The sequence below is a fragment of the Camelina sativa genome, chromosome 3, assembly GCF_030686135.1.
Source record: "Camelina sativa cultivar CO46 ecotype springtype chromosome 3, ASM3068613v1".
Classification (NCBI taxonomy): domain Eukaryota; kingdom Viridiplantae; phylum Streptophyta; class Magnoliopsida; order Brassicales; family Brassicaceae; genus Camelina; species Camelina sativa.
Window position 1 is genome coordinate 2430334 of NC_141882.1, and position 26083 is coordinate 2456416.

A 26083-nucleotide genomic window follows, 5' to 3' on the forward strand; every position below is an offset into this window, starting at 1 on the left:
AACAAAAGATGTCTTTTTCAAAAGGATAGTAAAATGTATCAGAGTTAAATGCCAAAATTACACTTTGAACCTTGTCTCTGTTCAAAGCCAAACTGTTAAAGAAGAGCACCTGAGAAAGTGAAAAACCGTTCGGTGGAGAAAATCCGTAGATAGACGAAACGAAGCTTCTTTCTTGGTACGTATCGTATGCGGTAGTGCCTCCAGTATCTATTTGTGATAAATTTTCTCTACCGAATGTTTCAAAGCAAAGTTCACGTTTTAGGTAGGTAATCTTGGATGCAGAAAGAAAGGTTTATCAGTCGTATGGAAATTAGGGTTTTAATGCAATCATTGGGTATGTAATTATGAAAACTGGGAAAGCTCTGCCCTTTTCTGAAACCAACGAACGTTTGAGTCGTTTAGGGAACTATTGTCTGATTCCAGATCTGGTGCCTTACATATTGATTTCTGGAAGTGTTGAGTTGAGTCTCTATGTTTGATTCTTGAAGCTTCTGGGGTCTTGTTCATAAGAGTAGCAGAGTTACTGTAATGTGTCTTTGTGCTTTTGAGATTGCAAACCTTTTTCTCTATGCGGTTTTGTTCAAGAAGATAACATTTAAGTCTTCTTCTTGATCTGCTGCTGGTCTTGTTCCCCAGATTAGCTAATGGTGAAAAGTGGTGCTTACTAGTATCTTTTTTCTTTCCCTTTTGATTCATGTTTCTCTTGATTACAGTGGTTTCTAACATCATCCATAACCGAGGACGAAGATGCAGCATGGTGGAAACAAGAGTGGGGGGAAGTCCAATGTGTGGGCTAACGCTAATTTGACTAAGACAATGGCAGCTTTAGACGAGTTCAAATCTGGATTCCCATCAGGCGCTTTATCAACTGTATCAAACAAATGGTGGGGAAGACCAGAGAAAGGCGGACGCGAAGATGGAGGAGAAGAGATTACTGAAGATGGAGATGTCAAGGACGAGGCAGCTTCTGAGAAACAAAGTTCTTTGGTAGCTATTAGGAAAAGAATAGCGGAAGAAGGAAGGGAACATGGTCTGCGTCAAGGATTTGGTTCAAAAAAACCAGACAAGAGAGATCATGCCCTACTGTTTCAGATCTTCGAGTCTTCACTGCCAAAGGATTGGGTTACTGATTCTTCCTAAATTTCGTTTTAATATGTTTAGAACAGAGTTTCCCTCTTAAAATCATGCTCTGTTATATGCTGTAATGCGCAAGTTCTTTAAAGCCTGCAACTATATACAGTACAATATTTGTTGTAATCGAAAGGATGAAGACCTTTCTGTAATGTTGTAATAGTATTCACTGGGTCATAGGACAAGAAACCAATAATGTAGTATTGCTTTGGTCATTTTATCAAAGTGATTTGGAAATACAACAGAAAGACTTGCGATCTTATGTGTCTATAAATAAGCTCTGTTGATTTCGAAAACATGGGAACAAATGATACAGAGACATACGAATAGTCCTAGAGCCTTTGGAGGAAAATTGACAAAATCAGAGGTGACGCTGGAAAAGGAGGTTTTTGTTGGTATATATCTCAGAAATTGAAACCAAACGTGCATGCCTTTGGGGAGGTTCCAGGCTTTTCATGCTCTACCGTGCGAGAAATAAGACCTGTTTTCATGTCAAATGCCTGCAATGCAAAGATAAAGATATTTAAGTTACGCTGCGAGTGCAAATAGAATACTATTAGAGTAGAGCTTCAAAATGCTTCTCAAAGAAGCCTAAGAAAGATTCAAATAGCAAGCAGCAGTCAACGACTTGTCTATCTCCAATTTCCACAACTTATTGGGGAGGATTAAGAAGATGGTCTGACGTATATATCTCTACCCCAACTAAATGCACAAGAGAAGGTAAGATAATGTTTAAGAAAATGCTGCAGTTATCCCTTATTTTTTTTTTTTTTTTTGGCAAAAATCTTAGGAAAACATGAACTAGGTAATCATGAGAGAGTCCATGGACCTTGTTTCAGAGTTGAAGATGACGCCACAAAGCATATAGTATCGTTACACTAATTCCTCAGAGGTCCACTAATATAACAATAAGACCAAACTCGCAAAGAGAAATACATACCAAAAAGTGTTACGACAAAAGCAAGATTAGTGCCAAGGAAAACTTAACAACAACCTAGAGGTGTGCATAAAGTCTTTTTACCTCTGGTAGAGCTCCGAAAAGTAGCGTGTACCGTTGTATATAACGAACCACATCAAGACTACCACCAAAGAATCTGAAGAAAAAAAAGAGTTGAGGAAAGGCCACGAAGTTGCAAACAGAGAGATCTCATGTCCTCGTAAATTACAAAATTCTAACATGATAACAAAATTCTAAGATTGAAACAGACACATTGCTTTAGACGACAACACAACATAAGAGAATTTAGTGCCACCAAATAATGACCAACGAAGTAAAGATGAAAACTTGCATATTCAATCAGAAGATCAGATCGATTAAAGGATAAACGAATTAAGCAGGAATGAGAGAGAGAGAGAGAGAGAGAGAGAGAGAGAAACGATTAAAAAAGGATACTGAAGAGGTATCGTTCCCACCAATCAAGCATGTAGAGCCCGAAGGTGACATTGTAAAGGTAGATTTTGCGTTGAACCCAGTTCATATCTGATCGATTCCAGGCCACCAGTAAGAAGCGTTCGAGACTACCAAATCTGGGAACACCCGATCCAAGTTTCAAAATTTACCCGGTAAAAACAAAGCACCAGCACGTTCCTGCTCTCGATCTATAGGAATGGAATAATCTCAAGTTCAGATTTTGAATGTTAAAATCAGACAGAAGAAACAAATTGGACGGAGACGTCAAAGCTGGAAAAGTCTGTGTGACCGGTTTAGATTCAATATCGGTTTGTGGAACTAACCAACCGGGTTGACAATAGAAATTGTTTTTTCTCCAATCCACACGCGCGTGTGTGCTTTGTAAGAAGACCAAAGATGGTGACGACGAGCATCGGCGGGGCTCCGCTGGTGGTTGCTCGGTTTCGGCGGATTCCGAAGAGCCTCAGGTGCTTCTCCGCTGCCGCCAATTCTGACCTTCTTCGCTCCCAGCTCGATCGGCTTCACGCAGAGGCAGAATCCACTCGTGCTAAAGGTCGAGTCTTTATTATTTTCTAATCTTCTTCGTTTTGATTGGAGATGAATAGATTGAATCAATCTTTGTTTACTGCCTTCAGATACCCAAGTAGTTAATCATATCAATCTCAGAATAAAAGATGATGTGAATTTCTTAAGAGTGTTGAAAGATGGGAATGTGGTGGGTTTTAGTATTTGTTTAATTCAATGATTGATGTCAATTTTGAATTTCTTTTTTGGTTTTGCTGTTGTTGTTGTTGTTGGTCCAGCAAACAGTAATAGGTTGAGACTTCTGAGATTATCTGAGGCTGCTGAGAATCTACGGAAACAAGCAGCTGTGAATGTTCAAACAGGGAAAGAGGATGATGCCAGAGACTTGCTTCTTCAGAAGAAAAAAGTTACGCATGCTTTGGACAAGGCGAAAGCTCGTATTGAGTTGCTCGATACGCTTTCTTCTAAACTTCACGAGGTATAAAACATGCGAGAGCTCACTTGTTATCTCACCAGTCCTAGTCCACTAGTGTATAAACTTGTTTGAGAAAGACTGAACGAATCTCGAGATGAGAAAGTCTGTTATAGTTTTGGTTCTTCTTTTTCGTTTCAATTGTCTGAGAAATCTATCTAACCATGTCTTGAGAAGCTTGGTTTGGTTTCAGGCAATATCTGTCAAGGAAACACAGCTGATAGGGAATATATCTTTGGATCTCCAAGAGGATGGAGAGAACAGTTCAGGTGGAATCCACATTGTATCTCCAAAGCCCAAATCGACTGAAGACAGGCACGAAAATGACCAGTCTCTTTTGGATTCTGAGGAGAGTGAACTTATTGAAAGGAATTTTGAGGATAACCAAGAACTTCTCGATACCGGTAGTCATGTACTAGAAGATGTTTCTACTGGTAGCATCCTCAAAGAAGTGTCTTCTTATGAATCTTACTTGGAAAATATAGACCAGAAACTTAGCAGAATTGAAGCTGAACTAGTCACTGTTGTAAATGTTGCATCCTTGGTACTTAATCGTGAAGATAAACCCAAAAATCTAAAGGTTCAGCAGACTGCAGAAATTCTTGATGAGATTCGTCATGTGAGGGAAAGGTAATGCATTCAAAACATCACTAACTAAGTGTTACTTCTAATCACTGCAGCATTACTTAGTTCATTAAGTTTTGTTTTGCTTGTGTAGAATCGCAAATATCATTTCCAAAGAGGCAAACTTCAATTAGTGCTTCAAGCATTACTTAAGTTCATATCAAGATCCTCACTTCAGTTTCAGTGAAGCGAAACCAGCGATGTGAACCAAAGAAATGAAACCATTCTTTGTGTGAACAGTTAAAATTAAATGTAGTCCTTTTCTTCTTGCTGTGAATATTAAGTCATACATTTAAATTTTGATGTGATATGAAATTAATATGGGCGTTCACGTTAATGTTGTGTGATATGAGACGATAAATATTTGATGTGTGAATGTGTGATATATATAAACTTAGGGGCATGAACATTCATGACATATCTTCTTTACCTAAAGAATATACTATTATTGGATGTTTACATTTAATATTGATTTCAACTAACTATGAAATCATTTCATTCGTTCTAGTAATGAAATTTATGGCGTTAAAGCAACAGGTTGAGATTTTATGTGGACTACACGAATCCAGAAACGAAATTTTATAAGCAAACATTTCCAATATTATACCACGAGATATTACAAAATAGAAATGATGCCAAACGAATCAACCATAGAGAATTAAACATCTAAGTCCTGAATAATATTTAACTTGTTTCACAAAAAAAAAAAAAACCCTAATGAAAATTCGGATTATTATCTCACAATGCCTTCATTTCCAGCAAGAACCAAATACTTATCCTTCCTTGTAAGATTGGTGCATTCAAATCCCAAAACCCTAGCAAGTTCTCCCTGTATGAAATTCGCAACTTCAAAGCTTGACTTACCTCCAGCACAAGTCATCTCTTTTGGCAACTTCTTCAGAACCTCGAGACAATAAACCGGCCTAGGGTTCATGAGGAAAACGATTGGGTCTAAACACTTGAGCCCGCTCGCGGTTGTCCCATAGAACATGCTCACTCGAGCATTCACAGCCACGGGAACAATGTCTTCCGTCAGCTCAGCGAACAAAGGACTGAATCTTAATAGATAAGGCTCTCTACAAGTGGTTCCTTCGGGACAAACAACTAGATCTCCTTTGCTTAGTAGTCTCTGCATTGCCTCACCGTCTTTCTTCCTGTCTCTTTTAAGGCTAACCGTCTTGAGAGGCGCTATGAGCTCTGAGAACTTGCTTAGGCTATAAGTAACCGCGGTCAAGGGCTTGCCAAGTGAAGTGGTGAGAAAAACTGGGTCAAGGAGGGTCCTATGGTTGCATACATACAAGACACCACTTCTACCTTTCTCCGGAGGACCGTTGTTCAAATTATGGGTCTTGAAAGTGATCCTTACACCGGACAAAGAAGCCAAGAAATTGGCTACGTGGTAAGGAAACAAGACTCCTACGGAGATCCTGAAGACAGCGAGGAAGAATCCGATAGGCAGCCATACGAACATAGCTAGTGTAGCTAACGGTGTTGGCAAGAAAGCCAATCTCCCGTCGTGGAATATTAATGGCTTTGGGTATCTTTCTCTAGGCAATGTGTTGTTCTTGTTCATGGAATCTTCTTCGTTCCAAAGATAAGCTTCCTATGGGATCGAGAATAACAAAATTCTTATTTAGTGACATTAATCTACTTTTTTGAATTTAGAAAGTACAGAAAATGGAAAAAATGAAGGTACTTAGCAAATAGAAATGGAGACGTGTTATTGTGGGAAATTACGAACAAATGTGTGATATTTTGGGAGTTTAAACAAAATTAACTTTAAATCTATTTTTGTTAAAAAAGGGTATGGAAAGAGAATTACGTTGCAAATGGAGATGAAGATGTGATCATGTGGGCTTGAAGAGCTTCCAATTCCAAGTGTTGGCTTCTTCTTGTTATCAAGGAAGTAGTCTTTAGCTGATTTATGTTTCTCTATGAAACCAGACCCTGAAGCTAAGCCGGTATAGAATCTCCTCCCCATGACTTCTATTTCTTGCAGTTTAGTCCCAATCACATCATCAGCGTTGAGGTGTTCTCTAAGGAACCTCTCCACAATCACTTGCGGCAAGCTCGTGAACACAACTTTAGAGTAGTCAGATCGAGCCCAGATGTCGTAAACCTGGAGATTCAAGTTCTCCAGGAAGAACTTGGGTAGAACCGATCTAGAAACATTGTCCATGTCTTTGACTCTAAGACCTGAGAAGGTTATGAAAGAGAGAACTTTGAGTTTGGTCTCTTGTTGCAGAGCCCAGAGGAAAGAACAAGAGATCAAGAGAAGGATCGCTCTGATGATTGATCCTCCTTCGAAGGCTACGAGCATGAAGTAAGGAAAGAACGTGTGGAAGTGTTTACTCGAGTGTTGTCTTAATAAAACACCATCGATTTCGCAGACAAAGGTATCACGATGATCAGAAGAAACAGAGCTTGCTCTGTTTTTGTCTACGAGCTCTTGGTACTTTGTAACGCTTGGGAATAGAGGGTTTAGAGAATCTTGGAGGTACTGGTATTGTTGTTGTTGTTGATAATGAGAATTGCTGTGTGGCGATTGTGCTTTGGAGAGGTTTAGGAGATTTTTCAATTGGAAACCATAGCCTCTTAGCTTTCTTGCAGCTCTGTAACATGAATTAGCAAGAAGACGGTAAAGAACCCACTCTGCTAGGATCACTAGAACCTCTGGTAAAACCATAGCTATGGCTTAGAGAGAGAGAGAGAGAGAGAGAGAGAGAGAGAGAGAGAAGGAAATAGAAGAGTTAATGTGCTGTAGAGGACAAAGAGGCTGCATAGGAGATTTATATAGTCAGTGATGATGACATGATAGGCGAGTGCAAAGGTGGTGTGAAGGTTGACCCTTTGTTTTTGTTTTTTTTTTACTTTTTTATATTTTGGTTAACCCACACACCTCGCATTAACTGTATGCCACAACGTTTATGGTTTTTTTCTTTATGTAAAACCTTAAATTAGAATGTATGTGTGTGTTTGTTCCCAAGAAGTTATGGTTGATCACTAAACCTATTTGCATACATGAATTCAAGATGTCACATAAAGAATGAAACAATACATTACCCTATACGCATAGTATATATGATATATCGTATAGTTCAAGGCTATTATTGATTATCAACTACGTTGCAGTATAATGATGTGTATGATGGGAAGTTGGCCTCTTTACTAAAACTGTTGAATGTTGCTTTCTCAGGTCCACTTGGAGCCTCTAGGGGAAGATCAATGCTGCATCGTGTTACCAAAAAAAGCAATTGCTAAAGGCCACACACACAAAAACGTGAAACCTCAAAGAGTCTAGAGAGTTCCATTTTTTTCTAAAATTAGGATCAATTATAAGTTTAATATAATGTGTGTAAGAATTTTTTTATTTTTTTTTTCTTTCACAAACTAAAAGAGTTTAATGTTTTGAATTCCTATCTATACTCTAGTCTATAGAGAGATAGTATATAGGGAAATTCAGATATGTAATTATTTATCTTAAACCCTTTTATATATAGAAAAAGAAAGAAACTTGATTCAACCATACTAATCCATTACACCTACAATCATTCGAGAGATATACGTTAGAATAGAAATTCAAAAAGAAACAAGTTTTTGCCACTATCCTTAAGAAGAAGAAAAAATGTCATGTTTTACCCCCACATATAATACTTTTATCACTAAAAGGTTAAAACGCATGCAGTCTTAGTCATCCATTATCCATATTATCTGCTTTCATAGTGGATTGCAGTAAACCTAATCGCAGGATATAAAACATATATATATATATATATATATATATATATATATCGATCAGTATATGATAATATCCCGAATCTATAACCAAATGTTTTCAAGAACATAACATTATATGTGAACACGATTGCTCAGTACTAATCGCGTATATATATATGTTTTAATTTGATTTCCCCTTCAACCCCAAGTTTCAAAGGTTGCACTTTTGTTTTCTGCCAACTCCAAAGATGTAGAAGAGCTTTTACAAGTTAGGTTATGCAGTTGGTGACCGGCCCTTCTTTTTTTTTTTTTTTTTTTTGAACACAGTGACCGGCCCTTCTTTTTTTTGTTTTTTACGTACAAATTTGCTTACTTTTCAAAATGTAGTGTTTTTTTCCTTTTTAAGTTATGATTTTGTTGAAAATAACATATGTTGATGCCTATAATTATGGGTGGTGCAAATTTGATAAGTCTCAAAGGTGACATAATTTTTCTTTTTTCTTATATATGACACATAATCATCCAAACATTTTTTTACAAAATTTATCGTAAACCTATTTTGCTGTTGTGATGTTTGAGAAGATTACAAATCTTTACGTCTGTTTTTTTTTTTTTTTTTTTTTTTATAACGAAACTGTAAATATCTTGACCTTGAAAATACTTTAGGAAAAGAATACATGTTCTTAAGAAAATTAACCAACTTGGTATTATTATTTTTCTTTTGTCATCAACTACAACAGAAATGACATTTACGAATAAATTGAGACAAGCCACTAATTATGTCATGATCATATATAATATGCAATGCAAGGACAGTCCAAAATCACAATAGATACAATTAGTCCTAGTCCAACCTTACCTATACATCATACATGTCTCATTACTTTCGCTAATTATAATTGAACGAAACTTAAGAGATAAGCAGCAAGATGATAATTTTAGATTAGATAAATTACCAAACATATCGATGTGTCAACATTTAAAAAAATAGTATTAACATATCGCATTTGTCGGCAATCATAGCAAACACGATCGACCAAACATCATTAAATCTTCCATTGTACTGCAAATCTTGTTTGATTCGGAAAAAAATGATGTTTATCATTATTTGTTTCCTATCCCTTATACACGTCAACAAATCTTGACACTAAGTCACTAACAGTTGTCAGTTTATTTTAAATTACAAATTTTGTATCCTATTCAATAAAGGGTAATTTTCACATAATAAAGCCATATTTATGATACCTAAATAAGCTAACGTGTCGACATACGTGTACAGGAGTAGAAGAAGCAAAAGTCAAACAATAAATGACTCTGCAGACATTAGAGTAAATGAAATTGATGAAAGCATAGAGAAATGTGAATTGGAAGAGGTGATGCATAAAAGCATAAACTTAAAACTTGTTTTGCTGAACTTGTTTTGGTGATTTGCTTTGAAACTTACGTCCTCGTGTGAGTCTCCCTCTCTGTTGTCAGGTTTCGTTCTACCAACTTTCCAAATTTTCGTTGACTTTCTCTTCTCGTAGTCATTGTTATCCTATGCCATTACTCTTTTTCTACACTTTTTTAGCTAGGTTTCTTCCACCGGTAAGGCCAGTATAAACTCTAAAGTCCACTTTCTAAAAACATTATTTTGCCAGATTCAGTCGAAAACATTTCAAAATATTATAAATGTGAAACAAACATATATCGTGATTAGAAAATACTGTATGATGGATAATTGAAAAAAAAAAAAAAAACTCAAATCAGATCATCACCACGTCAAAAGCATACGTACTGAGACGATAGCCACATAACAATAACTGGATCTTTTAGGTTATCGAATCATAGAAGTGGATAACATCATCCTTAAAAGTAAAACATAATGACTCGTACGTTTACGTCTACGCGTACATGTAACGAACATTTTTAATTTATATTAATCACGTAGATCCATACCTCTTAAATGTGTTTTCTTTTTTGGCATTTGTTTTGGACTGTCTCGGTTTTGATTCTACCTACTTATGAATACTATATTATTACTACCGCTTTGGCTGTTGCCATTATTTACAAATTTACAATAATTACAAACGAGACAAACGAATTTACAATTGCAAATAATCCAAATCGATCGTACTGCACGGGATTCATTCCTATTTTCAATTATAAATGATCAGTTAAACCCTATTTGAGTCGGTCGAGTACTTAGTTAATGGGCAGAGGAAACAAAATAAACGTTACCATTTTGAAGATTGGTTATCAATACTGCCAAATGCCAATGGAACACGACTTGTGACATCAACCAAAACATTGAACTTAACAGTAATTATAACACAATATCATTAAACATACACACTGACACCGTTTGACCAACTAGTCATTCAAAGCAAATGTTAAAACCATAAAAGCAAAATGTATTGGTTCAAATCAACGACTTTTGAAATTTTTGCCGCCCAATACAAAAACGAGAAAACAGAGTCTCCTCCTCAAGCATTACGCAACAATACTCATGAGGACTGGTCGGGTAGGTGACTAACGAGAAAATGCATGTTGACTAAATATATATTTTTCAATTATTTGTTATTTGAAGTTAATTTGGATGATTATTATTATTATTTGCTGTGTTGCTGGAAGAACTTTAAAATAAAGAAATATATTGAACAAAGAATCTAATGGGGGAGAAACGTGCATGCAAAATATTGCTGAAAAAAAATTAAAAAATTGGTGAGGTAGTTAAGAGCATGCCGATTTCATTGATGTTTTTGCTTAAGTACTTCACACAAACCAATTTTTTTTTTCCATTTTTGGGGGGGGGGGGGGGGGGGGGGGGGGGATTTTTTCCACGTACTTAATATTTATATCATGCGCTTTATGCTTTTGGCTACTCATATATACAGATTTTCACAACCACCACACAATTTATAACATTTAACAACCCATCATTTTAAGATAACAATGCCTTCATCCACTGCTCGAGTTCATTTTTGTAACATTCATTTTAAAATAACGATTTCTGACAAATCAAGGTATTTTCATATGACAAAAATTTTGGATAAGACCAATAAATATTTTTTTGACAAACAAATACTACAATTTATTTGGCTTTTAGATTTGAATAGAGAAAATTTTGATTAGTATATTTTATTAAAATTACTATAACCATGGGACGATATATCTAGTTTTGCAGTATAAGAAATAAATGCAATTTCTTTTTGTTAATTTTTGTTTTTTTTCTGCCAAATTATATCATAAGTGGATTGAGCTCATTTAAGTTGTAAAGAAATAGCTGCAATTTATTTTTGTTTATTTTTGTTTTTTTCTGTCAAATTATATCATAAGTGGAATTTGTACATTTGAGCTCATTTAAGTTGTAGATAGACCACAGAAAGAAAACGGCTCATGGTAGTACTATTATTTATTGCGCAGTCGCTTGGCGCTACTGTAATAATTTACTATAAACCAAATTATTGGTATATCTATTATTTAATGTAAGAATATCTAAAGCATCATCCTCTCGAGTTTTATCAATGGATCCAGTATATAATAAAACGAAAATACACAACTTTTTTTTGTAGACTATATAATTTTTATAAGTTGGTTACAAAATAGGTTATACATTAAATATAGTTTGGTTACATAAAAAGGTTATAGATCAATTGGTCAATCCGTGAGCTATATGAATACACTTAAGAATATCGTAAAGAATCCTCCTAAAGAGAATATTCCAATGATTTATATAATTTCCAAAATAAAATATGTAGTATTTCATGTATTGTTATAAAATATATAATGTTAAACATAAAAATATATTGTTAGACGTAAAAGGAAATAAAATCTTGGCATATAAACACATAATCATGATTTCCAAAATCTTATTGTGCAGTTGAAAATATATAAAATTTTACCTAAACACGGATTATATTAAAAAACTTTCATCAAACATGTTCCAAATTAAAATAAAAACAAACAAACATAACATTTCTCATACATAAAATTACAAAATTAACAATATAAAATTTACAAAATAGATGTTTTTTTAAACCATCATATTTAACATATGATTTTATTGCATAATATTTTATCTAAAAAACTTTTAAAAACAATCATATAAATTATATTTTATTCTAAAATTATAATCTAAATAAAAGAAATTTCAATTTGTGTTCTACGAGTCTTAATCAGTATATTGTACTGTGTATAAGAAATCACAACTTGTTTTCATTATGTTTTGTGCTGTACTGTGCCTAACTCTGATAAGACATGTATGAAAACATGTGCAAGATGCGACACATACTATAATGCTTGCTAGTTACAGACATGTATGAAAACATGTGCAAGATGCGACATGTGCAAGTAGTATGTCCAAAGAGATTCTAATCGAAGTGAAACGGCGGTACTAATTCTTGATGAAAATCTTGCACAGACCTCTATCTCTATCTATGTTTACGTGGATGATCATGTAGCCCATCAAGAATTCATTATCGTTAAACGAGAGGGGCACTTAAATTTTCACTAAAAGGCTTGAGAAGCCCAAACTAACACTTCTTAAGCTGTCTTTTTAATGGGCCTTTCCCGTATGAAGCTATCCGGATCCGAGGAAAAAAAGTGGTGCGCACGTGCGTAGTAGTAACAAAATCATTTGCAGTACCAAATCGGTCCGGTTCCTTTATTTTCAGCCGTCCAATTTCGTAAACAGAGATCAGATTTGATCGGTTAACATTGGTTTGTGGTAACCCAAAACCGTAATCGCATCGAATCGCAGAGAAAAGTTGCTTTATCCTCTTTAACGAGGGAATCATAAAAATCAAAACTTTTTTTGCTTTTCTGATTAAAGAAAAAAGGGGAAAAAACCCGAAAAGTAGACCATCTATTTTTATTTTGGAAGTTTAATTTTTGTATTTCTTAAATTAAAAGAATAATACTTGGTTTAATTTTCATTGTCCTAAAAAACCATCGTTTAATTTATAATGAAAGATCGATACCTTCGACTTAACGCCTGTTAAATCTACTGTCGGAAGGGTTAACCATGGTTAGGAGATTAACCCACGTGATTAATTGGAGGTTACTAAAAGACATTGTTGTCATCCTTCTTCTTCCCCAAATCGATTTAAAGTGTAAGAACCCTAGAAGCTAAAAAATTCGATTGTCAAAGTTGGTTTGAGAGAATGGTGAGCCAAGATGCAGGGTCTGATGCGAATTCGAGCCAGAGTTGGGGTCTTCTTTGTAGCACGTGTGGTAGAGTTACGACTGTTGCGAAATCATGGACCAATGACAATCCATGTAGAAGATTCTATATATATGTTGTTCATGGATTCTTTAGGTGGGCAGATGAACACTCACCATATGGGTGGCCGAAGGTGAGCTTACTAGAGGCGAGAGAAGAGATCAAGCAGCTGAAAGAATCTCTTAGGGCATTGAATGAACAAAGGGTGAGTGGTTCCAACACTGATGTTTCAGAGGATGAAGAGAAGAAGAAGCTCGAAAATTCAGTAATGACAGCTATTGAGAGGGAAAACATGCTTCGACAGTTCATCTTGCTGTCTTGGGTCAGTTTCATTGTTGTAATTGGGATGATTCTTGCAATGGGGAAGTAGGTTATGTTGGGGAGGTTTCATTGTTGTTGTTTTCAGTTGTTAACTATGTATATCAATGAAATCCAAAAAAAAATTAATCCCAAAAAACTTGTAATGTCATTCATTCGTAGCCGTTAGTTTGAAAATAGTAGGATCCTACCACAAAAAAAAAACAGGATCCTACAACATCCAACCAGAAATCATCCTACCAGTGAGTTTAAAACATAGATAGATCATCCTACAAGTGAATTTAATCTAACTTCTTCTCAGGTCGCCAAACATCAAACACCTTATCAGACAGAGTAGACATGAAAAAGACAGGCGGTTTTGGAGCATCGTCGTCCTTGCCACGACCTTTGCCACGGCCTTTGCCTTGTGACTTACCACAACCATTTCCACGTCCTCGAGGACGACCTCGTGCACGTCCTGTACCACTCTTTTTAGTTGTTGGTGGAGCACTTGAATGATGCGGAACTTCTTGGTTTTGTGCAGATTGACTTTGTGCAACAGGTGGTGTCAATTGGCTTGGAGCAGCTTTCCACCTTTTGGTGCATTGTGGATGCTCCAAGGGTCATCATTATCCTAAAACAATGTTGATATCACATTGTTCCAATTCAAACTATCATCATACACACACATCTAATTCAGATTACTTACCAAACTTTTTCGTGGTCTACCCATTTTGCATGGAGGAGGTAATTGGACTGTTTGTTATTTGTAGGTTCCCTTATTGTGACCAATTTGCTTACAGTTGCTACAAGTAACAGTTTTACCTTCTCTTGTAAGCTTTGTTGGATTAGTTGATGATTCACCTGGCTCCTTTATCTTATTAAACTTCTTTGGGCGTCCTCGTTTTTTCCTCTTATCAGGTACTTCAATTGGTCCTTTGCATGTTCTCTCCCACAACCTTTCACCATATACAAGTTCTATGTTCTCCTTATATGTATCTTGCTAGACATTTGCTTGTAAATGTCCATCAACATATCTACACATAAAACATAACATTAGTCGACAATCACATGAAAAAGAAAGTTTCGTTAAGCATGAAAAAGAAGTTTGAAGTTACTTACTCTTCTGGGTCACGATTGTGTTCTGTGATGACATAGATGGCATGTGGACAAGGTATGCCTGTGAGCTTCCACTGGTTGCAAGCACATTCTCTCTAAAGGAGGTTGACACAGAAGCTACCAGAACCCTCTAATACCTCATATTTGGTCTCACTACTTTTGAGGACTGAGCAAAACTTAGCTGACTTGTGGTTGGCTTCAAGTATCTCCATAATTTTAGGAGGAAACCGGGTGTTACATTTGTTTGTCTTACTTGACAGCTTAGCTATGCGCTTCATGGAGATTCTCCCAACTTCCTACAACATATTAATAACCGGTAACTTCCTGGCGTCTTTGATTGTTCGGTTGAAACTCTCAGAGAGATTGTTGCATACATCCTCACAGCTTGAATGGTAGCTGAAAAACGCCCTACACCATGTACTCGGTTCTATTTTCATCAAATCCTCAGCTGCAGGTGGATCATATACTTTCAAAGCTTCCATATTATAAGTGAAATCCCCAACTGTTGCACTATATGCGATGGCCCAGAAAAAACTCTCATGTGTGTAGTCACCATAAACCTTGTTGGATGAATATGTCGACTTCGCCACCACTCTCAGCTTCAGCACACAACATTCTAATCCCTCTATCTCTGTCTGTTTCGATAACTCTTGCTGAAGATATGTCCTCATTTGGTAGCTTGTACCATACTTGTTCCACTGCCCCCGATACTCCATTCTCTGCGCAGAACTCATCGAAGATTGACCAAGTCATCAAGTCTGGATCAATCGACATGGCTTTAATCTCTTCTCCTCCAACATACATAAAAGACCCATCAGTATGCGTGACATCTCCTCTGAAGTGAATATTTAGTTTAATTTGATCGAATCCATTGCAAAAATAAAAGGAATGTTCAGATTAGCCATTGAACCCTAATTCTAACACCCAATTGAACTCTAATTCTAAAACCCAATTTAACCCTAATTAAAAACCCAATTGAACCCTAATTTTAACACCCAATTGAACTCGAACCCTAAATCGCGACACACTCAAACCCTAATTCAACATCCAAATCGATTATAAGACAAATCCAACCTTATATCAAGACCGAATCGATTATAACCCCAATCGAACATGAACCCTACACGAACCATAAATCGCGACCCACACGAACCCTCAATCGCGACTCACTAGAACCATAAACATTGAAGTTAAAACGCAAATTACATACCTCATCTCTCTGTCGTTAACGCGTCGAAGACACCACAAAATCAACGAAAATCGCAACTAATCAGACGCTAAGATTCATCGCAATAAACGGATTTAAGGGTTTGCTCGTTGAGAAGAAGAAATCGCCTTTAGGGTTCTTAGAAACAAAATCGATTTGGAGGAAAACTAAAAGGGCAAAAGTGTACTCATTAACCTCCGATTAATCAGGTGGGTTAATCTTCTAACCATGATTTACCTTTCCATCAGTAGATTTAACGGGCGTTAAGTCGAAGATATCAATCTTCCATTATAAATTAAATGATTGTTTTTTAGAACAATGAAAATTAAACCAGGTATTATTCTTCCAATTTAATACGTACAGTAATTAAAGTTCCAAAATAAAAATAGATGTCGAAACTTTCCAATTTCTCCTATTACTTGTTTTTGTACAATCTATCTATTAGGGGTTATCACTCTTCCTGCTACGATTCAGTTTCCCGAACGCTAGCTGCTGGAGATGGCTGAGGAGAGGAGCTTGAACGGCGAAGCGACTAGCCAGGAAGATGAGAGTTTCTTCGATTCTGATCATCAAGACGGTGTCGGCAACAAGTCGTCGGAATTGAATCGCAAGATGGGAGAGATCGAGTCTCAGAATCAGGAGCTTGTGCGTGATAATGGTGAGATCAGTAAGAAAATCGAAAGCTTGACTGCGGAGATGGAGGAGCTAAGAGCAGCCGAATCCAAGGCGAAGCGTAAGATGGGTGAGATGGAGAGGGAGATTGACAAGTCTGATGAGGAGAGGAAGGTTCTCGAAGCGATAGCTGCAAGAGCTTCCGAGTTAGAGACGGAAGTTGCGCGGGTTCAGCATGAACTGATCACGGCTAAGACTGAAGGGGAAGAGGCTACGGCGGAGGCTAGGAAGCTTCAGTCTGAGATTTCGCAGAAAGGGGATGGGATTGTGGAGCTGGAGAAAGAGGTCGCTGGTTTAAGGATTGTTAAAGAGGAGAACGAGAAGAGGATGAAGGAGTTGGAGACAAAGCTTGGTGCTTTGGAGGTGAAAGAGTTGGAGGAGAGGAACAAGAAGTTTCGAGCAGAGGAAGAGATGAGAGAGAAGATTGGTAGTAAGGATAAGGAGATGGATGATTTGAAGGAGAAGATTAAGGGTTTGGAATCAGATGTAGCTAAAGGGAAAGCAGAGTTGCAGAAGTGGATCACAGAGAAGATGGTTGTGGAAGAGGCGTTAAGAGACTCGGAGAAGAAAGTGGTGGCTTTGGAATCAGAGATTGTGGAGTTACAGAAACAGATGGATGATGCTGAGAAGATGATCAGTGGATTGAAGAATGTGGTTGAGCCAGTTAATGGGATTGAGCTTAAGTCATGGTCACCGTCTGTGAGTGCTGGTTCTGGTGGAGCTGTGGCTGCGGTTGCTGTTGCAGTGGCTGGAGCGGCGGTTGTCTGTTACGTTTTACACTCGAGGAGGGTTTGATTCCGAGGTAGACTTTTTATGAAATTTGATTTCTTTGGTTTTGAAAGTGTTTCCTTACGTTATATGTTTGGGAATTTGATTGGTTTCACAAATTTTGGAGTCTTCTTTATTGTGTGTTTGCTTACTTTTTCTTCATTACAAATGTTCATGGAAACAACCAAAAGATTGAAAAAAAAAAACAAGAAGCTTAGAGGAATTAAAAGTAAACAACACAATCTGAAATCACTCTCAAGAAAACGGAAGGGAATACTCAGAACATAGTTTGAAAAACTGGGTGGGAACTTTTTTCACCTCTCTGTTCTTCACTTGGGAGTAGATGATGATGTTGATGTCTTGAGAAGATCAAGAACTTCACAACAGTTCTTCCACCAGGGCGTCTCGACCTCACGATCACCTGCCGCTAGGAGCGGCTGCCATTGTAAAAAGAGAGCATAAGACTCTTGTCTCCTATTCAATTTTACCCTAAGATACATAAGAATTTTGAAGCTTTGTTTTGGTTTTCGAATGGAACCTGATTGTCCGCACTGCCGGTAAAGTGTGTAACAGCTCCCACGATTTTGGAGGAGACTTCACCTTTCTTCTCTTCCAAATTGTGCACCAGCGATTTGGCTCCATCTATGCCTCTTGACACCACATTGTCGACTGCATCCTTCACGACATCGATCTTGGCAGTTTCACCGAGAGCAGAGGTGGCCTTTTGCAAAAGGGAGTCGGCCATCTTTTTGCTCCTCTGTCTCTGTTGCGTGTTTATTTCGTCAAGACGCAGGGTATTATAAGTAAGAAGAAGAGATATATATAGTGAGTAGAAAACTGAGAGATAAAGAAAGGGCAAATTTAGAGCTGTCCGAATTAGCAGCTGCTGTTCTAACGACCTAAATGTGACTTCTTTTATCTAAACTTAACACTAATATAAAACTTCTGATTTAGTTTTGTTTGTGTGGAGAAGACATCATTTGAAAATGGTAACTACTATTAACTATTATTGGTAAAAACACCTGCGCTCTAATTAGATCAAGGAGACCCATGTCTTACATACGTAAACCTTTTTTTATCATCGCTGCACCTAAGTGTCAAGCAACACATTATTACGTAATAATAATACAACACACGTGGAGTTTTAGTTTTTAGGGTACAGTTTTATAATTTGAACATACGCTCAGTTCTCTTCTCTTTTATTCTGTATCAATGATGCATAGCCTGAAGTCTCGTATTTGCCTCCCCACCTGTGAATTTCGAGTGGCACATTATCAAAACATAAGAAAGGTTCAAATCAAGAGAAAGTTTCCAGAGTTGGGTTTACTATCCCGTACACCGACCTATTTTCTTCTGTTTCAGGGATAAGAAGCTCAATATCATCCTCCAAGGGCTTAAACATCAAATTGATATTCTCATCATCTACCTCATCTAGTGTCGCTGGACTCCACTGCACCAAACCCAATCATAGAAGTTTGTAAATGTGTTAGCTGCGATCTAGGTTCCAAGTAGACTCATATTTTGCTTCCTAGAGCGGAAACATACCTTTGGAGAATTGTCTTTATCTATGGTCAGAGCCCTTATACCCTGCAAGATATTACACAAAATCACAAATACAGAAAGGGTTACATGATGCTAGAATTTTCTTAGAACCACAAAACCAAAAATGGTTGCAGTATTTTCATTTGATTATTACCTCATACATATCAGCAGATATGGTTTTCCTTAAGGTATTCATGGTGAGACGAAACTCTTTCTTCAGGCAATCACTCAGCGTTTGATTTCTACCTTCACGGATCTGGAAAAAATACGCCTCACAAGAATCACTTAATTTTACAAAATAATACACAGAATCAGTATAAGGGAAGAACATAACAAGAATTGCTGATTATCATTCGCTTATTAGCCTTTAGATTGATACCATTTTACAACACTAGCTACAAGTTTAAACCATTTTCTCATCCATCATTACTATATAACGAACTTGACAGGGTAGTCTTTTTCACCATTTAATTTCTAGAGACAAATACGAGAAAGGGGAGATCATATAACATATAACAATTACCGATCGTAGGGTTATCTTCAACCCTGTGGGTGACGATCGTTTTAGACCTTTGACGACTGGAGTTATCCACTCATTTCCCTCTTTGCTCGCTTCAGCTTCCTGTTAGAGGACCAGAAATAGTTCATACTGATGATTATAACCAGGGATGACTTCTGTTACCAGAAAATAGGATGACTTACAAATGCTTGTATGATCTGCTTCACACTTTCTTTTGAGAAACACACATTAATTACTGACTGCCTGCAGATCAGCCATAGCCCCAAAAGTTAAAACTGTCTTCGTGAGTATATATTACCAGTGGGAGAGAAAGATTAAACAACATCTCAAGAATGAAGAAACCAATATAAAAAGTTGTGTTACTTGTTAAGGATGCTGTCTTTGTCGACATTGACTTTCTCGGAGAACTCTTCAATTGTGGATCGGACTACGTTAACGTCTCCTGAGTCTAACCTCACAAGCTGTGCCTCCAGATCCGCCAATTTCTGACAATAAGAAAAGATGTGAAAGATAAGCATTTCACTCATCATTTATAGAACAACTGAAGAACCTGTCCGCATTTACATGATAATGGTTAGAGATTCCAAAAAAACATTGCTAAAGTTACAGATGATAAATATAAAGTTGCAAGACAGCTCAATAACATTTGAGGATATATTTACTCCTAAATTAATCAAATCCAGGGAAAACATTCTCAAATACTTACATCAGAAGGTACAAAATGTGTTGCCATTCCAATTGCTACAAGTTCTTTGCCGTTTAATCTTGCCCCAGTTAAAGCCAAGAACTCACCTGCAAAACACAAGTACATTAGAGATCAGCCAATGCCTAGCTGAAATCAATATTTGGTTTACTGGTTTCGTAGTTACCTAAATAACCAGGAAGACGTGAATGAATGTAGGAGAACCCACAATCAGTGTGAAACCCGATACTTGCTTCTGGAGTTGAGAATACCTATCAATGAAAGAACTAGTTCTACGCAAATAAAAATGTGAAGCAGCTTAAACTTATAACTCACAGTTTTCTCTGTCACAACTGAAAACTTCATTGGGACCATCAATGATGCACCTCCACCCATGGATATTCCATTAACAAGAGAAACCTATACAATTCTATTCAGTTTAAGTACTCCTCAAGAGGAAACTTTCATACAATGAAATTTGGAGCACTACTAAAGCTACCTGTGTCTTCTTGTATGTGTGGATATGGTAGCAAAGCCAGTACATCCGGTAAACAACCTCAAGGCAAGAATCCTCTGTTAAAAACGACATATCATCAATAAGTTATAACAAAATCTCTTCAAATGTGTTCTTTTAATAAACCATGATGATTCTGTTAGCTGTCTTACTTGAATCCCTGCCGTTATAAAACATCTTAAGATCACCACCGGCAGAGAAAGCTCTACCTGCACCCTGCACAAATAAGATATGTTAAGAAATCAATCTACACTACAGTAGTAGAAAATCATCAACAGATCAAGGACCAAAAAAAATCAAACCTTGATCAGTATAAGCTTTGCTTGGTCATCCTTCTCCCACATTTCAAGGTATTCTGCAAGCTTGAGGACCTGAGTTTCAAATTTTACCATTTAGGCGGCTTTCAACATCTAGAAGAGGAGAATATTATCAGCTTCTGATCTTAGATATCAAAAATACCACTTCCGGAGAGATGACATTCAGCTGACGAGGGCGGTTTAGAGTAGACAATCTCACAGAACCTTGTTCCTCTCCAATCACAAACTGTGTAACAATGCCAGACTCCAAAAGTTTTAATGATGGTTTACGACTGAATCATGAATAAGAAAACAAAACTACAAAAGACTGAAAAAGGCAGTAGGTTACCGGCTCATTAATGATTCCACCTTCTTGAGCCATCTCCAGCTTTATTAAACGTCAACAATAACTTACTAATCTGATCAATAAAAACCATCAGTTTGAATGGATCGGATATGACAAAACAATCTCAAACTCAAACGAGAAAACTACAACGCTTCACACCCAATGTGACAAATCCCAAGGTTTAGGAACTTGCAACAATCTAATTTCAACCTCACCAGGTTGTTCTTTACTTCATCCACCGAGAACAAAAACACCAAAGTCTATTGAAAAGTATAAAACTTTATGATGCAGAAGGAGCATTTCAACTAAAGTCTACACTTTCAAATCAACGAATAAACGGCCAAAGACTCAAAAATGAAGAGACTTTTAACGGGTACAGAATCACCACAACTTGAGAGAAACCCATCACGCAAGTTCCAAAAGAAAGACATGCTCTACTACCAAACCCAATAGGCTCTCACAAAACTGAAGAAGCTAAAAGTGAAATCAAATGAAAGAGAGAGAGAGGGAGAATGAGAAAAGGATACCTTGAGAGAGGAGAAGCAAAAGGGGTTTGGTGAAGGAAGGAGCTCAAAATGTGAGAAACCATTTATATAATAAAGGTCTCTAACTATTTGTTCAGACATTGAGAAAATGGCAGGTGAAGCTAATCATCAATGGGAGGGTTTGGTAGGAAAAAAAAGACCTCTGTAGCTTTCGACCTCTTTAGCTTTTCTTCTACCTAACTCTTTTCATCTTTTTATACAGTACAATCCTCAAGTAAATATAAAAAAGTATTTATTCTATTTTCGTTTTAGATAATAGTAATGGGCCTCGCAGCCCAAAGCCCATTCCACCATTAAATAAAGCTCTAAAAAGGTAAAACAAAGTATCTCTTTTCTCCTCTGTGCGTTTGCTTGCTTCCCCCCCATTGAAGGTTCTGCTAAAACCCTCTTTGCTCACCACTTGCCGAACCAAAGCCACGACCTGCTTATTATCGATATCGAGATCCAACCAAAACCATATCTGCTTATTGTCTCTCTCAGGTAAAAATCCTCGCTCCTTATCTCATGTTTCTTAGAAAATTCATTGCGTAGAACCCTAAAAGTGCCACACAAGTATCTGAAAAGTTGTATTTGCCATCGAAACGGTTACGGCCGTGTTCCTCTCTATCTATCTATCTTTCCGAATGCTTTATCTGATGTTTTATTCCCGTTCTAGATTTAAGACCCGGTTTTGAATTTGTTTTTGTTTTTGTTTTTAGGGTTTGAAGTCTTTTTTTTTTTTTTTTTTTGTTAAACAAATAAAAGGTTAAAAAAGGGTTTGAAGTCTTGATTCTTGAATAATGGAGAAGCCTTCGAAGGAGGCAGCTGCGGCCCCAGTATCCTTATATTGGGACATAAAGATGTTTCCGGTCCCCGATGGCTATGATGCTCGTCGGGTGGGTCCGAGTATCAAACGGAATTTGAGGAAGTTAGGCTACACTGGTCCTGTCACCATCATTGCCATTGGCGTAATAACAGAGGTCCCCTTTGGCATCCTTGAATCCCTCTATTCTACTGGGATCACTCTTAAGAACGTGGGCTGCACTCCCAGAGACGCTATGAGTCTATTCATTGACTTTTATAGTGTTGCTCCACCCCCCGATAATATGGTGTTCCTATCCGCTCCACCAAACTGCTTTCAGCCATTCTACTATACGCATGTTGACAAGTTACGTAAGAAGGGACACTACACTAGTTTACTGTTTGCACGTAATTCTCAAGATCAAAAGTGCCTCTGGGAAGATAACTTGCTTCTGGCAGGTGAGTTTGTGCGTCTTTGGCTTGTTCAATTCTGATTGGATTATGTTGCTGAACTAGCTGCTAATTTTCTTTTAATTATTCCCACAGATCCAGGGGTACTCGAGGGGGCAAAGTGCGGTGAAACCGGTAAACCTTCCTTTTGGGATTGCGATGTGTGCCATGGTCTTCGTGGCTACGGCTTTGAAAATTTTCTCACCCATCTTTCTACTCGGCAACATAAACAATTGGTAATTAAGCATCCTAGCTGAGTTTTTTCATGGTCTAACTACTTTTTGACTCAAACAAGCTTTTACTAACCCCCCATGTCCACTTGATGATTCAAGCAGTTTTCAGACTGGAATACATATGCCACCTTTGACTCTGACTCGAAATCTCATTCGAAATCTCATTCGAAATCTCACTCGAAATCTCATTCGAAATCTGACTCTGGCGTGGAGGCTCCTATCATAGTGCGCAGGAAAATATTGAGTAAAAATCAAGGTCTTTTTTCCCGGACAATGCTACAATTACGGTGAGTGAAAAGCAGCCAAAAGGCCTGTTTGAATATATATCTATCTGAAAACGTTGAGATTTCTAATCTTTTGATTTCTTGATGTAAACTAAAACATTGTAAGCTTACTACCGAAAGTAACTAGAAGAAGAGTAGGCTTACTACCGAAAGTAACAACAAGAAGAGAAGGACGTGAAGAAGATGATGAGTACTTTTGTATGGTGTGAAACTGTGAATGGTTTGTTCTACTTCTAGAATGTCTGTGTGACAGCTTATTTTATTTATCTACAGGTGTTAATTATAAAGTGGCACAGTGTGAAATATTATTTACTGTAAAGTCTTGATGTTTGACTTTTCTGGAACGACTTATCTAGTATCTACAATAGCAAAACATGTTTTAAAACTGTTTCTGCAGGCTAATGAATTCAAACATCAGTAGTATACTATTAAAACGAGCAGTAAACTTGATTATCATTTCTTTATTTTAATATCATAGATATATCATAGTGTTTTATCTAAATTTTTTTTTAAAACAAATAAAAAGATTACATTAATGCTGTTTTAAATAAAAATTACAAAATAAACAAAAAGAATTTGTCCAATTCTACTTAAAGTTCTAAAAGGGAAAACAAAGTATCTCTCTTCACCTCAAGATACTCTGTGTTGCTTTCGCTCCTTCCCTCTGCTAAAACCCTCTTTGCTCACCACTTGCCTAAACCAGAGCCAAACCAAGATCTGCTGCTTAGAATCTCTCTCAGGGTAAAATTTCTCGCTCCTTATCTCATGTTTTCATAGAAAATTCATCGCGTAGAAGTAGAACCCTAAAAATTCCACATAAGAATCTGAAAAGTTGTATTTGCGATCGAAACGGTTACGGCCGTGTTTCCTCTCTATCTATATCGGCCCTTAAACCGTCTCAAACTTATCTATCTTTCCGAACGCTTAATCTGATGTTTGAATCCCGTTCTAGATTGAAGACCCGGTTTTGAATTTGTTTTTTTGTGTTTTTAGGGTTTTGCAAGTATCGATTCTTGAATAATGGAGAAGCCTGCGAAGGAGACAGCTGCGGTCCCAGTAACGTTCTTTTGGGACATAAAGAGGTTTCCGGTCCCCGAAGGCTATGATGCTCGTCGGGTGGGTCCGAGTATCAAACAGAATTTGAGGAAGCTTGGCTACACTGGTCCTATCACCATCACTGCCATTGGCGTACTAACAGAGGTCCCCTTGTACATCCTTGAATCCCTCTCTTCCACTGGGATCGCTTTTAAGAACTTGGCCAACAGTTAGTTTCCTTTTCCCTTCCTACAGCTCCTTAATGGAATTATTAGAGAGACTCTCTCTCAAGTCTTTAGTTTCGTTTCTGATGGAACAGGTCCCAGAGACGCTTTGGGTATATTCATTGACTTTTATCCTGATGCTCCATCCCCCGCTAATATAATGGTCCTATCCGCTCCACCGGCCTTCACTCTTCCGATCGTCGAAACGCATATTAGCGAGATACGTAACGATGGATACTACACTACTTTTCTCTTTGCACGTAATTCTCAAGATGAAAAGTGCCTCTGGTTGTATTATGTTGCTACTAATTTTTTTATTTTATTTTTTATTCCCACAGATCCTCCGGCACTTGAGGATGGGGATAAGTGCAGTGAAACCGGTAAACCTTCCTTCTGGAATTGCTTTGTGTGCCGTGGTATTCGTGGCTATGGCTTTCAAAATTTTCTCACGCATCTCTCTACTCGGCACCATAAACGAATGGTAATTAAGCTGAGTTTTTTCATGGTCTAACTACTTTTTACTCAAACAAGCTCTTACTAACCCCCCATGTCCACTGGATGTGCATCTGGTTGTTTTCAAGCAGCTTTCCTACTGGAATTCATACGCCAAGCCTGGCGACTCGGAATCTGACTCGGACTCTGACTCTGACGTGAAGGCTCCTATCATAGTGCGTAGGAAAATATTGAGTGAAAATCAAGGTCTTTTTTTCCGGACAATGCTACAATTACGGTGAGTTAAAAGCAGCCAAAAGGCCTGTTTTAATATATCTATATCTGAAAACGTTGAGATTTCTAATCTTGTAATTTCTTGATGAAAACTACAACATTTTAGGCTTACTAACGAAAGTAACTACAAGAAGAGTAGGCTTACTACCGAAAGTAACTACAAGAAGAGTAGGCTTACTACCGAAAGTAACTACAAGAAGAGTAGGCTTACTAACGAAAGTAACTACAAGAAGAGTACCGAAAGTAACTACAAGAAGAGTAGGCTTACTAACGAAAGTAACTACAAGAAGAGTACCGAAAGTAACTACAAGAAGAGTAGGCTTACTACCGAAAGTAACTACAAGAAGAGTACCGAAAGTAACTACAAGAAGAGTAGGCTTACTACCGAAAGTAACTACAAGCAGAGTACCGAAAGTAACTACAAGAAGAGTAGGCTTACTACCGAAAGTAAGTAACTACAAGAAGGGTAGGACGTGAAGAAGAAGAGTACATGTCCCTTGGTGTTGTTCTTCTCTGGGTCCTTTTGGTTTGGTGTGAAACTGTGAATGGTTTGTTCTACTTCTTGCCGGCTTGTTCGATTATATAACTTATTGTTGTTCAAGTCTCGTCGGCAAGAGTTGGGTTCACTTATAAAGTTATAATATAACTTATGCTTATTTAAGTCTCGTTTTGTTTTGTTTTAAAGTTAATTGTATCCGGATGTGAAATACTATTTACCTTAAGATAATGATGTTTGACTTATCTACAAGTAGCAATACAT

The 26083-nt window shown here is 37.3% G+C and overlaps 9 protein-coding genes across 18 annotated transcripts; 5 read left to right on the forward strand and 4 right to left on the reverse strand.

Moving 5' to 3' along the window:
- The first annotated feature begins 13 nt into the window (after positions 1 to 13).
- Positions 14 to 1391, forward strand: LOC104764379 (uncharacterized). Of its 3 annotated transcripts, none has more exons than XM_010487904.3 (2): positions 14 to 175; positions 714 to 1391. In XM_010487904.3, the coding sequence occupies exon 2, from the start codon at positions 748 to 750 to the stop codon at positions 1138 to 1140; it is 393 nt and encodes a 130-aa protein (XP_010486206.1). In that variant the 5' UTR covers positions 14 to 175; positions 714 to 747; the 3' UTR covers positions 1141 to 1391. The 3 variants fall into 3 exon arrangements, with proteins under 3 accessions (XP_010486206.1, XP_087364161.1, XP_087364162.1); XM_087508035.1 differs by having other exon boundaries at positions 74 to 262; XM_087508036.1 differs by having other exon boundaries at positions 120 to 334.
- LOC147946522 (uncharacterized) lies at positions 1311 to 2658 on the reverse strand. Of its 2 annotated transcripts, none has more exons than XR_015594966.1 (3): positions 2525 to 2591; positions 2153 to 2225; positions 1311 to 1631 (listed from the first exon to the last, which is right to left on the reverse strand). XR_015594966.1 is itself a non-coding variant. In XM_087508037.1 (3 exons), exons 1-2 carry the CDS (start codon positions 2607 to 2609, stop codon positions 2149 to 2151), a joined length of 162 nt encoding a protein of 53 aa, XP_087364163.1. In that variant the 5' UTR covers positions 2610 to 2658; the 3' UTR covers positions 1311 to 1631; positions 1961 to 2148. The 2 variants fall into 2 exon arrangements, 1 of the variants encoding a protein (XP_087364163.1); XM_087508037.1 differs by having other exon boundaries at positions 1961 to 2225; positions 2525 to 2658.
- A 125-nt stretch (positions 2659 to 2783) lies between these two features.
- LOC104764371 (uncharacterized) lies at positions 2784 to 4500 on the forward strand. Of its 2 annotated transcripts, none has more exons than XM_010487892.3 (4): positions 2784 to 3095; positions 3346 to 3545; positions 3733 to 4169; positions 4258 to 4500. In XM_010487892.3, exons 1-4 carry the CDS (start codon positions 2939 to 2941, stop codon positions 4295 to 4297), a joined length of 834 nt encoding a protein of 277 aa, XP_010486194.1. In that variant the 5' UTR covers positions 2784 to 2938; the 3' UTR covers positions 4298 to 4500. The 2 variants fall into 2 exon arrangements, with proteins under 2 accessions (XP_010486194.1, XP_087364160.1); XM_087508034.1 differs by having other exon boundaries at positions 2911 to 3095; positions 3717 to 4169.
- A 240-nt stretch (positions 4501 to 4740) lies between these two features.
- Positions 4741 to 7147, reverse strand: LOC104764417 (glycerol-3-phosphate acyltransferase 1). Its single transcript, XM_010487947.3, has 2 exons — positions 5986 to 7147; positions 4741 to 5766 (listed from the first exon to the last, which is right to left on the reverse strand). The coding sequence occupies exons 1-2, from the start codon at positions 6847 to 6849 to the stop codon at positions 4897 to 4899; spliced, it is 1734 nt and encodes a 577-aa protein (XP_010486249.1). The 5' UTR covers positions 6850 to 7147; the 3' UTR covers positions 4741 to 4896.
- Positions 7148 to 16018: 8871 nt separating this feature from the next.
- LOC104764432 (peroxisomal and mitochondrial division factor 2) lies at positions 16019 to 17265 on the forward strand. The gene has a single exon (XM_010487966.3). The coding sequence runs from the start codon at positions 16205 to 16207 to the stop codon at positions 17171 to 17173; it is 969 nt and encodes a 322-aa protein (XP_010486268.1). The 5' UTR covers positions 16019 to 16204; the 3' UTR covers positions 17174 to 17265.
- LOC104764456 (uncharacterized) lies at positions 17253 to 17931 on the reverse strand. The gene is made up of 2 exons (XM_010487997.3): positions 17685 to 17931; positions 17253 to 17583 (listed from the first exon to the last, which is right to left on the reverse strand). The coding sequence occupies exons 1-2, from the start codon at positions 17889 to 17891 to the stop codon at positions 17476 to 17478; spliced, it is 315 nt and encodes a 104-aa protein (XP_010486299.1). The 5' UTR covers positions 17892 to 17931; the 3' UTR covers positions 17253 to 17475.
- Positions 17769 to 21774, reverse strand: LOC104764441 (3-hydroxyisobutyryl-CoA hydrolase-like protein 5). Of its 3 annotated transcripts, XM_087508038.1 has the most exons (17): positions 21574 to 21759; positions 21050 to 21119; positions 20864 to 20947; positions 20707 to 20775; positions 20557 to 20620; positions 20390 to 20463; positions 20227 to 20310; positions 20078 to 20162; positions 19915 to 20000; positions 19572 to 19693; positions 19391 to 19451; positions 19212 to 19310; positions 18843 to 18944; positions 18692 to 18733; positions 18490 to 18596; positions 18328 to 18396; positions 17769 to 17909 (listed from the first exon to the last, which is right to left on the reverse strand). In XM_087508038.1, exons 2-16 carry the CDS (start codon positions 21080 to 21082, stop codon positions 18330 to 18332), a joined length of 1179 nt encoding a protein of 392 aa, XP_087364164.1. In that variant the 5' UTR covers positions 21083 to 21119; positions 21574 to 21759; the 3' UTR covers positions 17769 to 17909; positions 18328 to 18329. The 3 variants fall into 3 exon arrangements, with proteins under 3 accessions (XP_087364164.1, XP_010486279.1, XP_087364165.1); XM_010487977.3 differs by lacking the exon at positions 17769 to 17909 and having other exon boundaries at positions 18156 to 18396; positions 21574 to 21774; XM_087508039.1 differs by lacking the exons at positions 17769 to 17909; positions 20390 to 20463; positions 20557 to 20620; ... (2 more) ...; positions 21050 to 21119; positions 21574 to 21759 and having other exon boundaries at positions 18156 to 18396; positions 20078 to 20146; positions 20227 to 20295.
- Positions 21775 to 21916: 142 nt separating this feature from the next.
- LOC104778590 (uncharacterized) lies at positions 21917 to 23808 on the forward strand. The gene is made up of 5 exons (XM_010503042.3): positions 21917 to 22071; positions 22336 to 22830; positions 22918 to 23057; positions 23157 to 23341; positions 23445 to 23808. The coding sequence occupies exons 2-5, from the start codon at positions 22371 to 22373 to the stop codon at positions 23545 to 23547; spliced, it is 888 nt and encodes a 295-aa protein (XP_010501344.2). The 5' UTR covers positions 21917 to 22071; positions 22336 to 22370; the 3' UTR covers positions 23548 to 23808.
- A 108-nt stretch (positions 23809 to 23916) lies between these two features.
- LOC104764466 (uncharacterized) lies at positions 23917 to 26064 on the forward strand. Of its 4 annotated transcripts, XM_087508041.1 has the most exons (6): positions 23944 to 24079; positions 24332 to 24602; positions 24693 to 24857; positions 24936 to 25078; positions 25182 to 25327; positions 25430 to 26064. In XM_087508041.1, the coding sequence occupies exons 2-6, from the start codon at positions 24359 to 24361 to the stop codon at positions 25776 to 25778; spliced, it is 1047 nt and encodes a 348-aa protein (XP_087364167.1). In that variant the 5' UTR covers positions 23944 to 24079; positions 24332 to 24358; the 3' UTR covers positions 25779 to 26064. The 4 variants fall into 4 exon arrangements, with proteins under 4 accessions (XP_010486307.2, XP_087364167.1, XP_010486315.2 ...); XM_010488005.3 differs by having other exon boundaries at positions 23917 to 24079; positions 24693 to 25078; XM_010488013.3 differs by having other exon boundaries at positions 24693 to 25078; positions 25463 to 26064.
- The last annotated feature ends 19 nt before the right edge of the window (positions 26065 to 26083 follow it).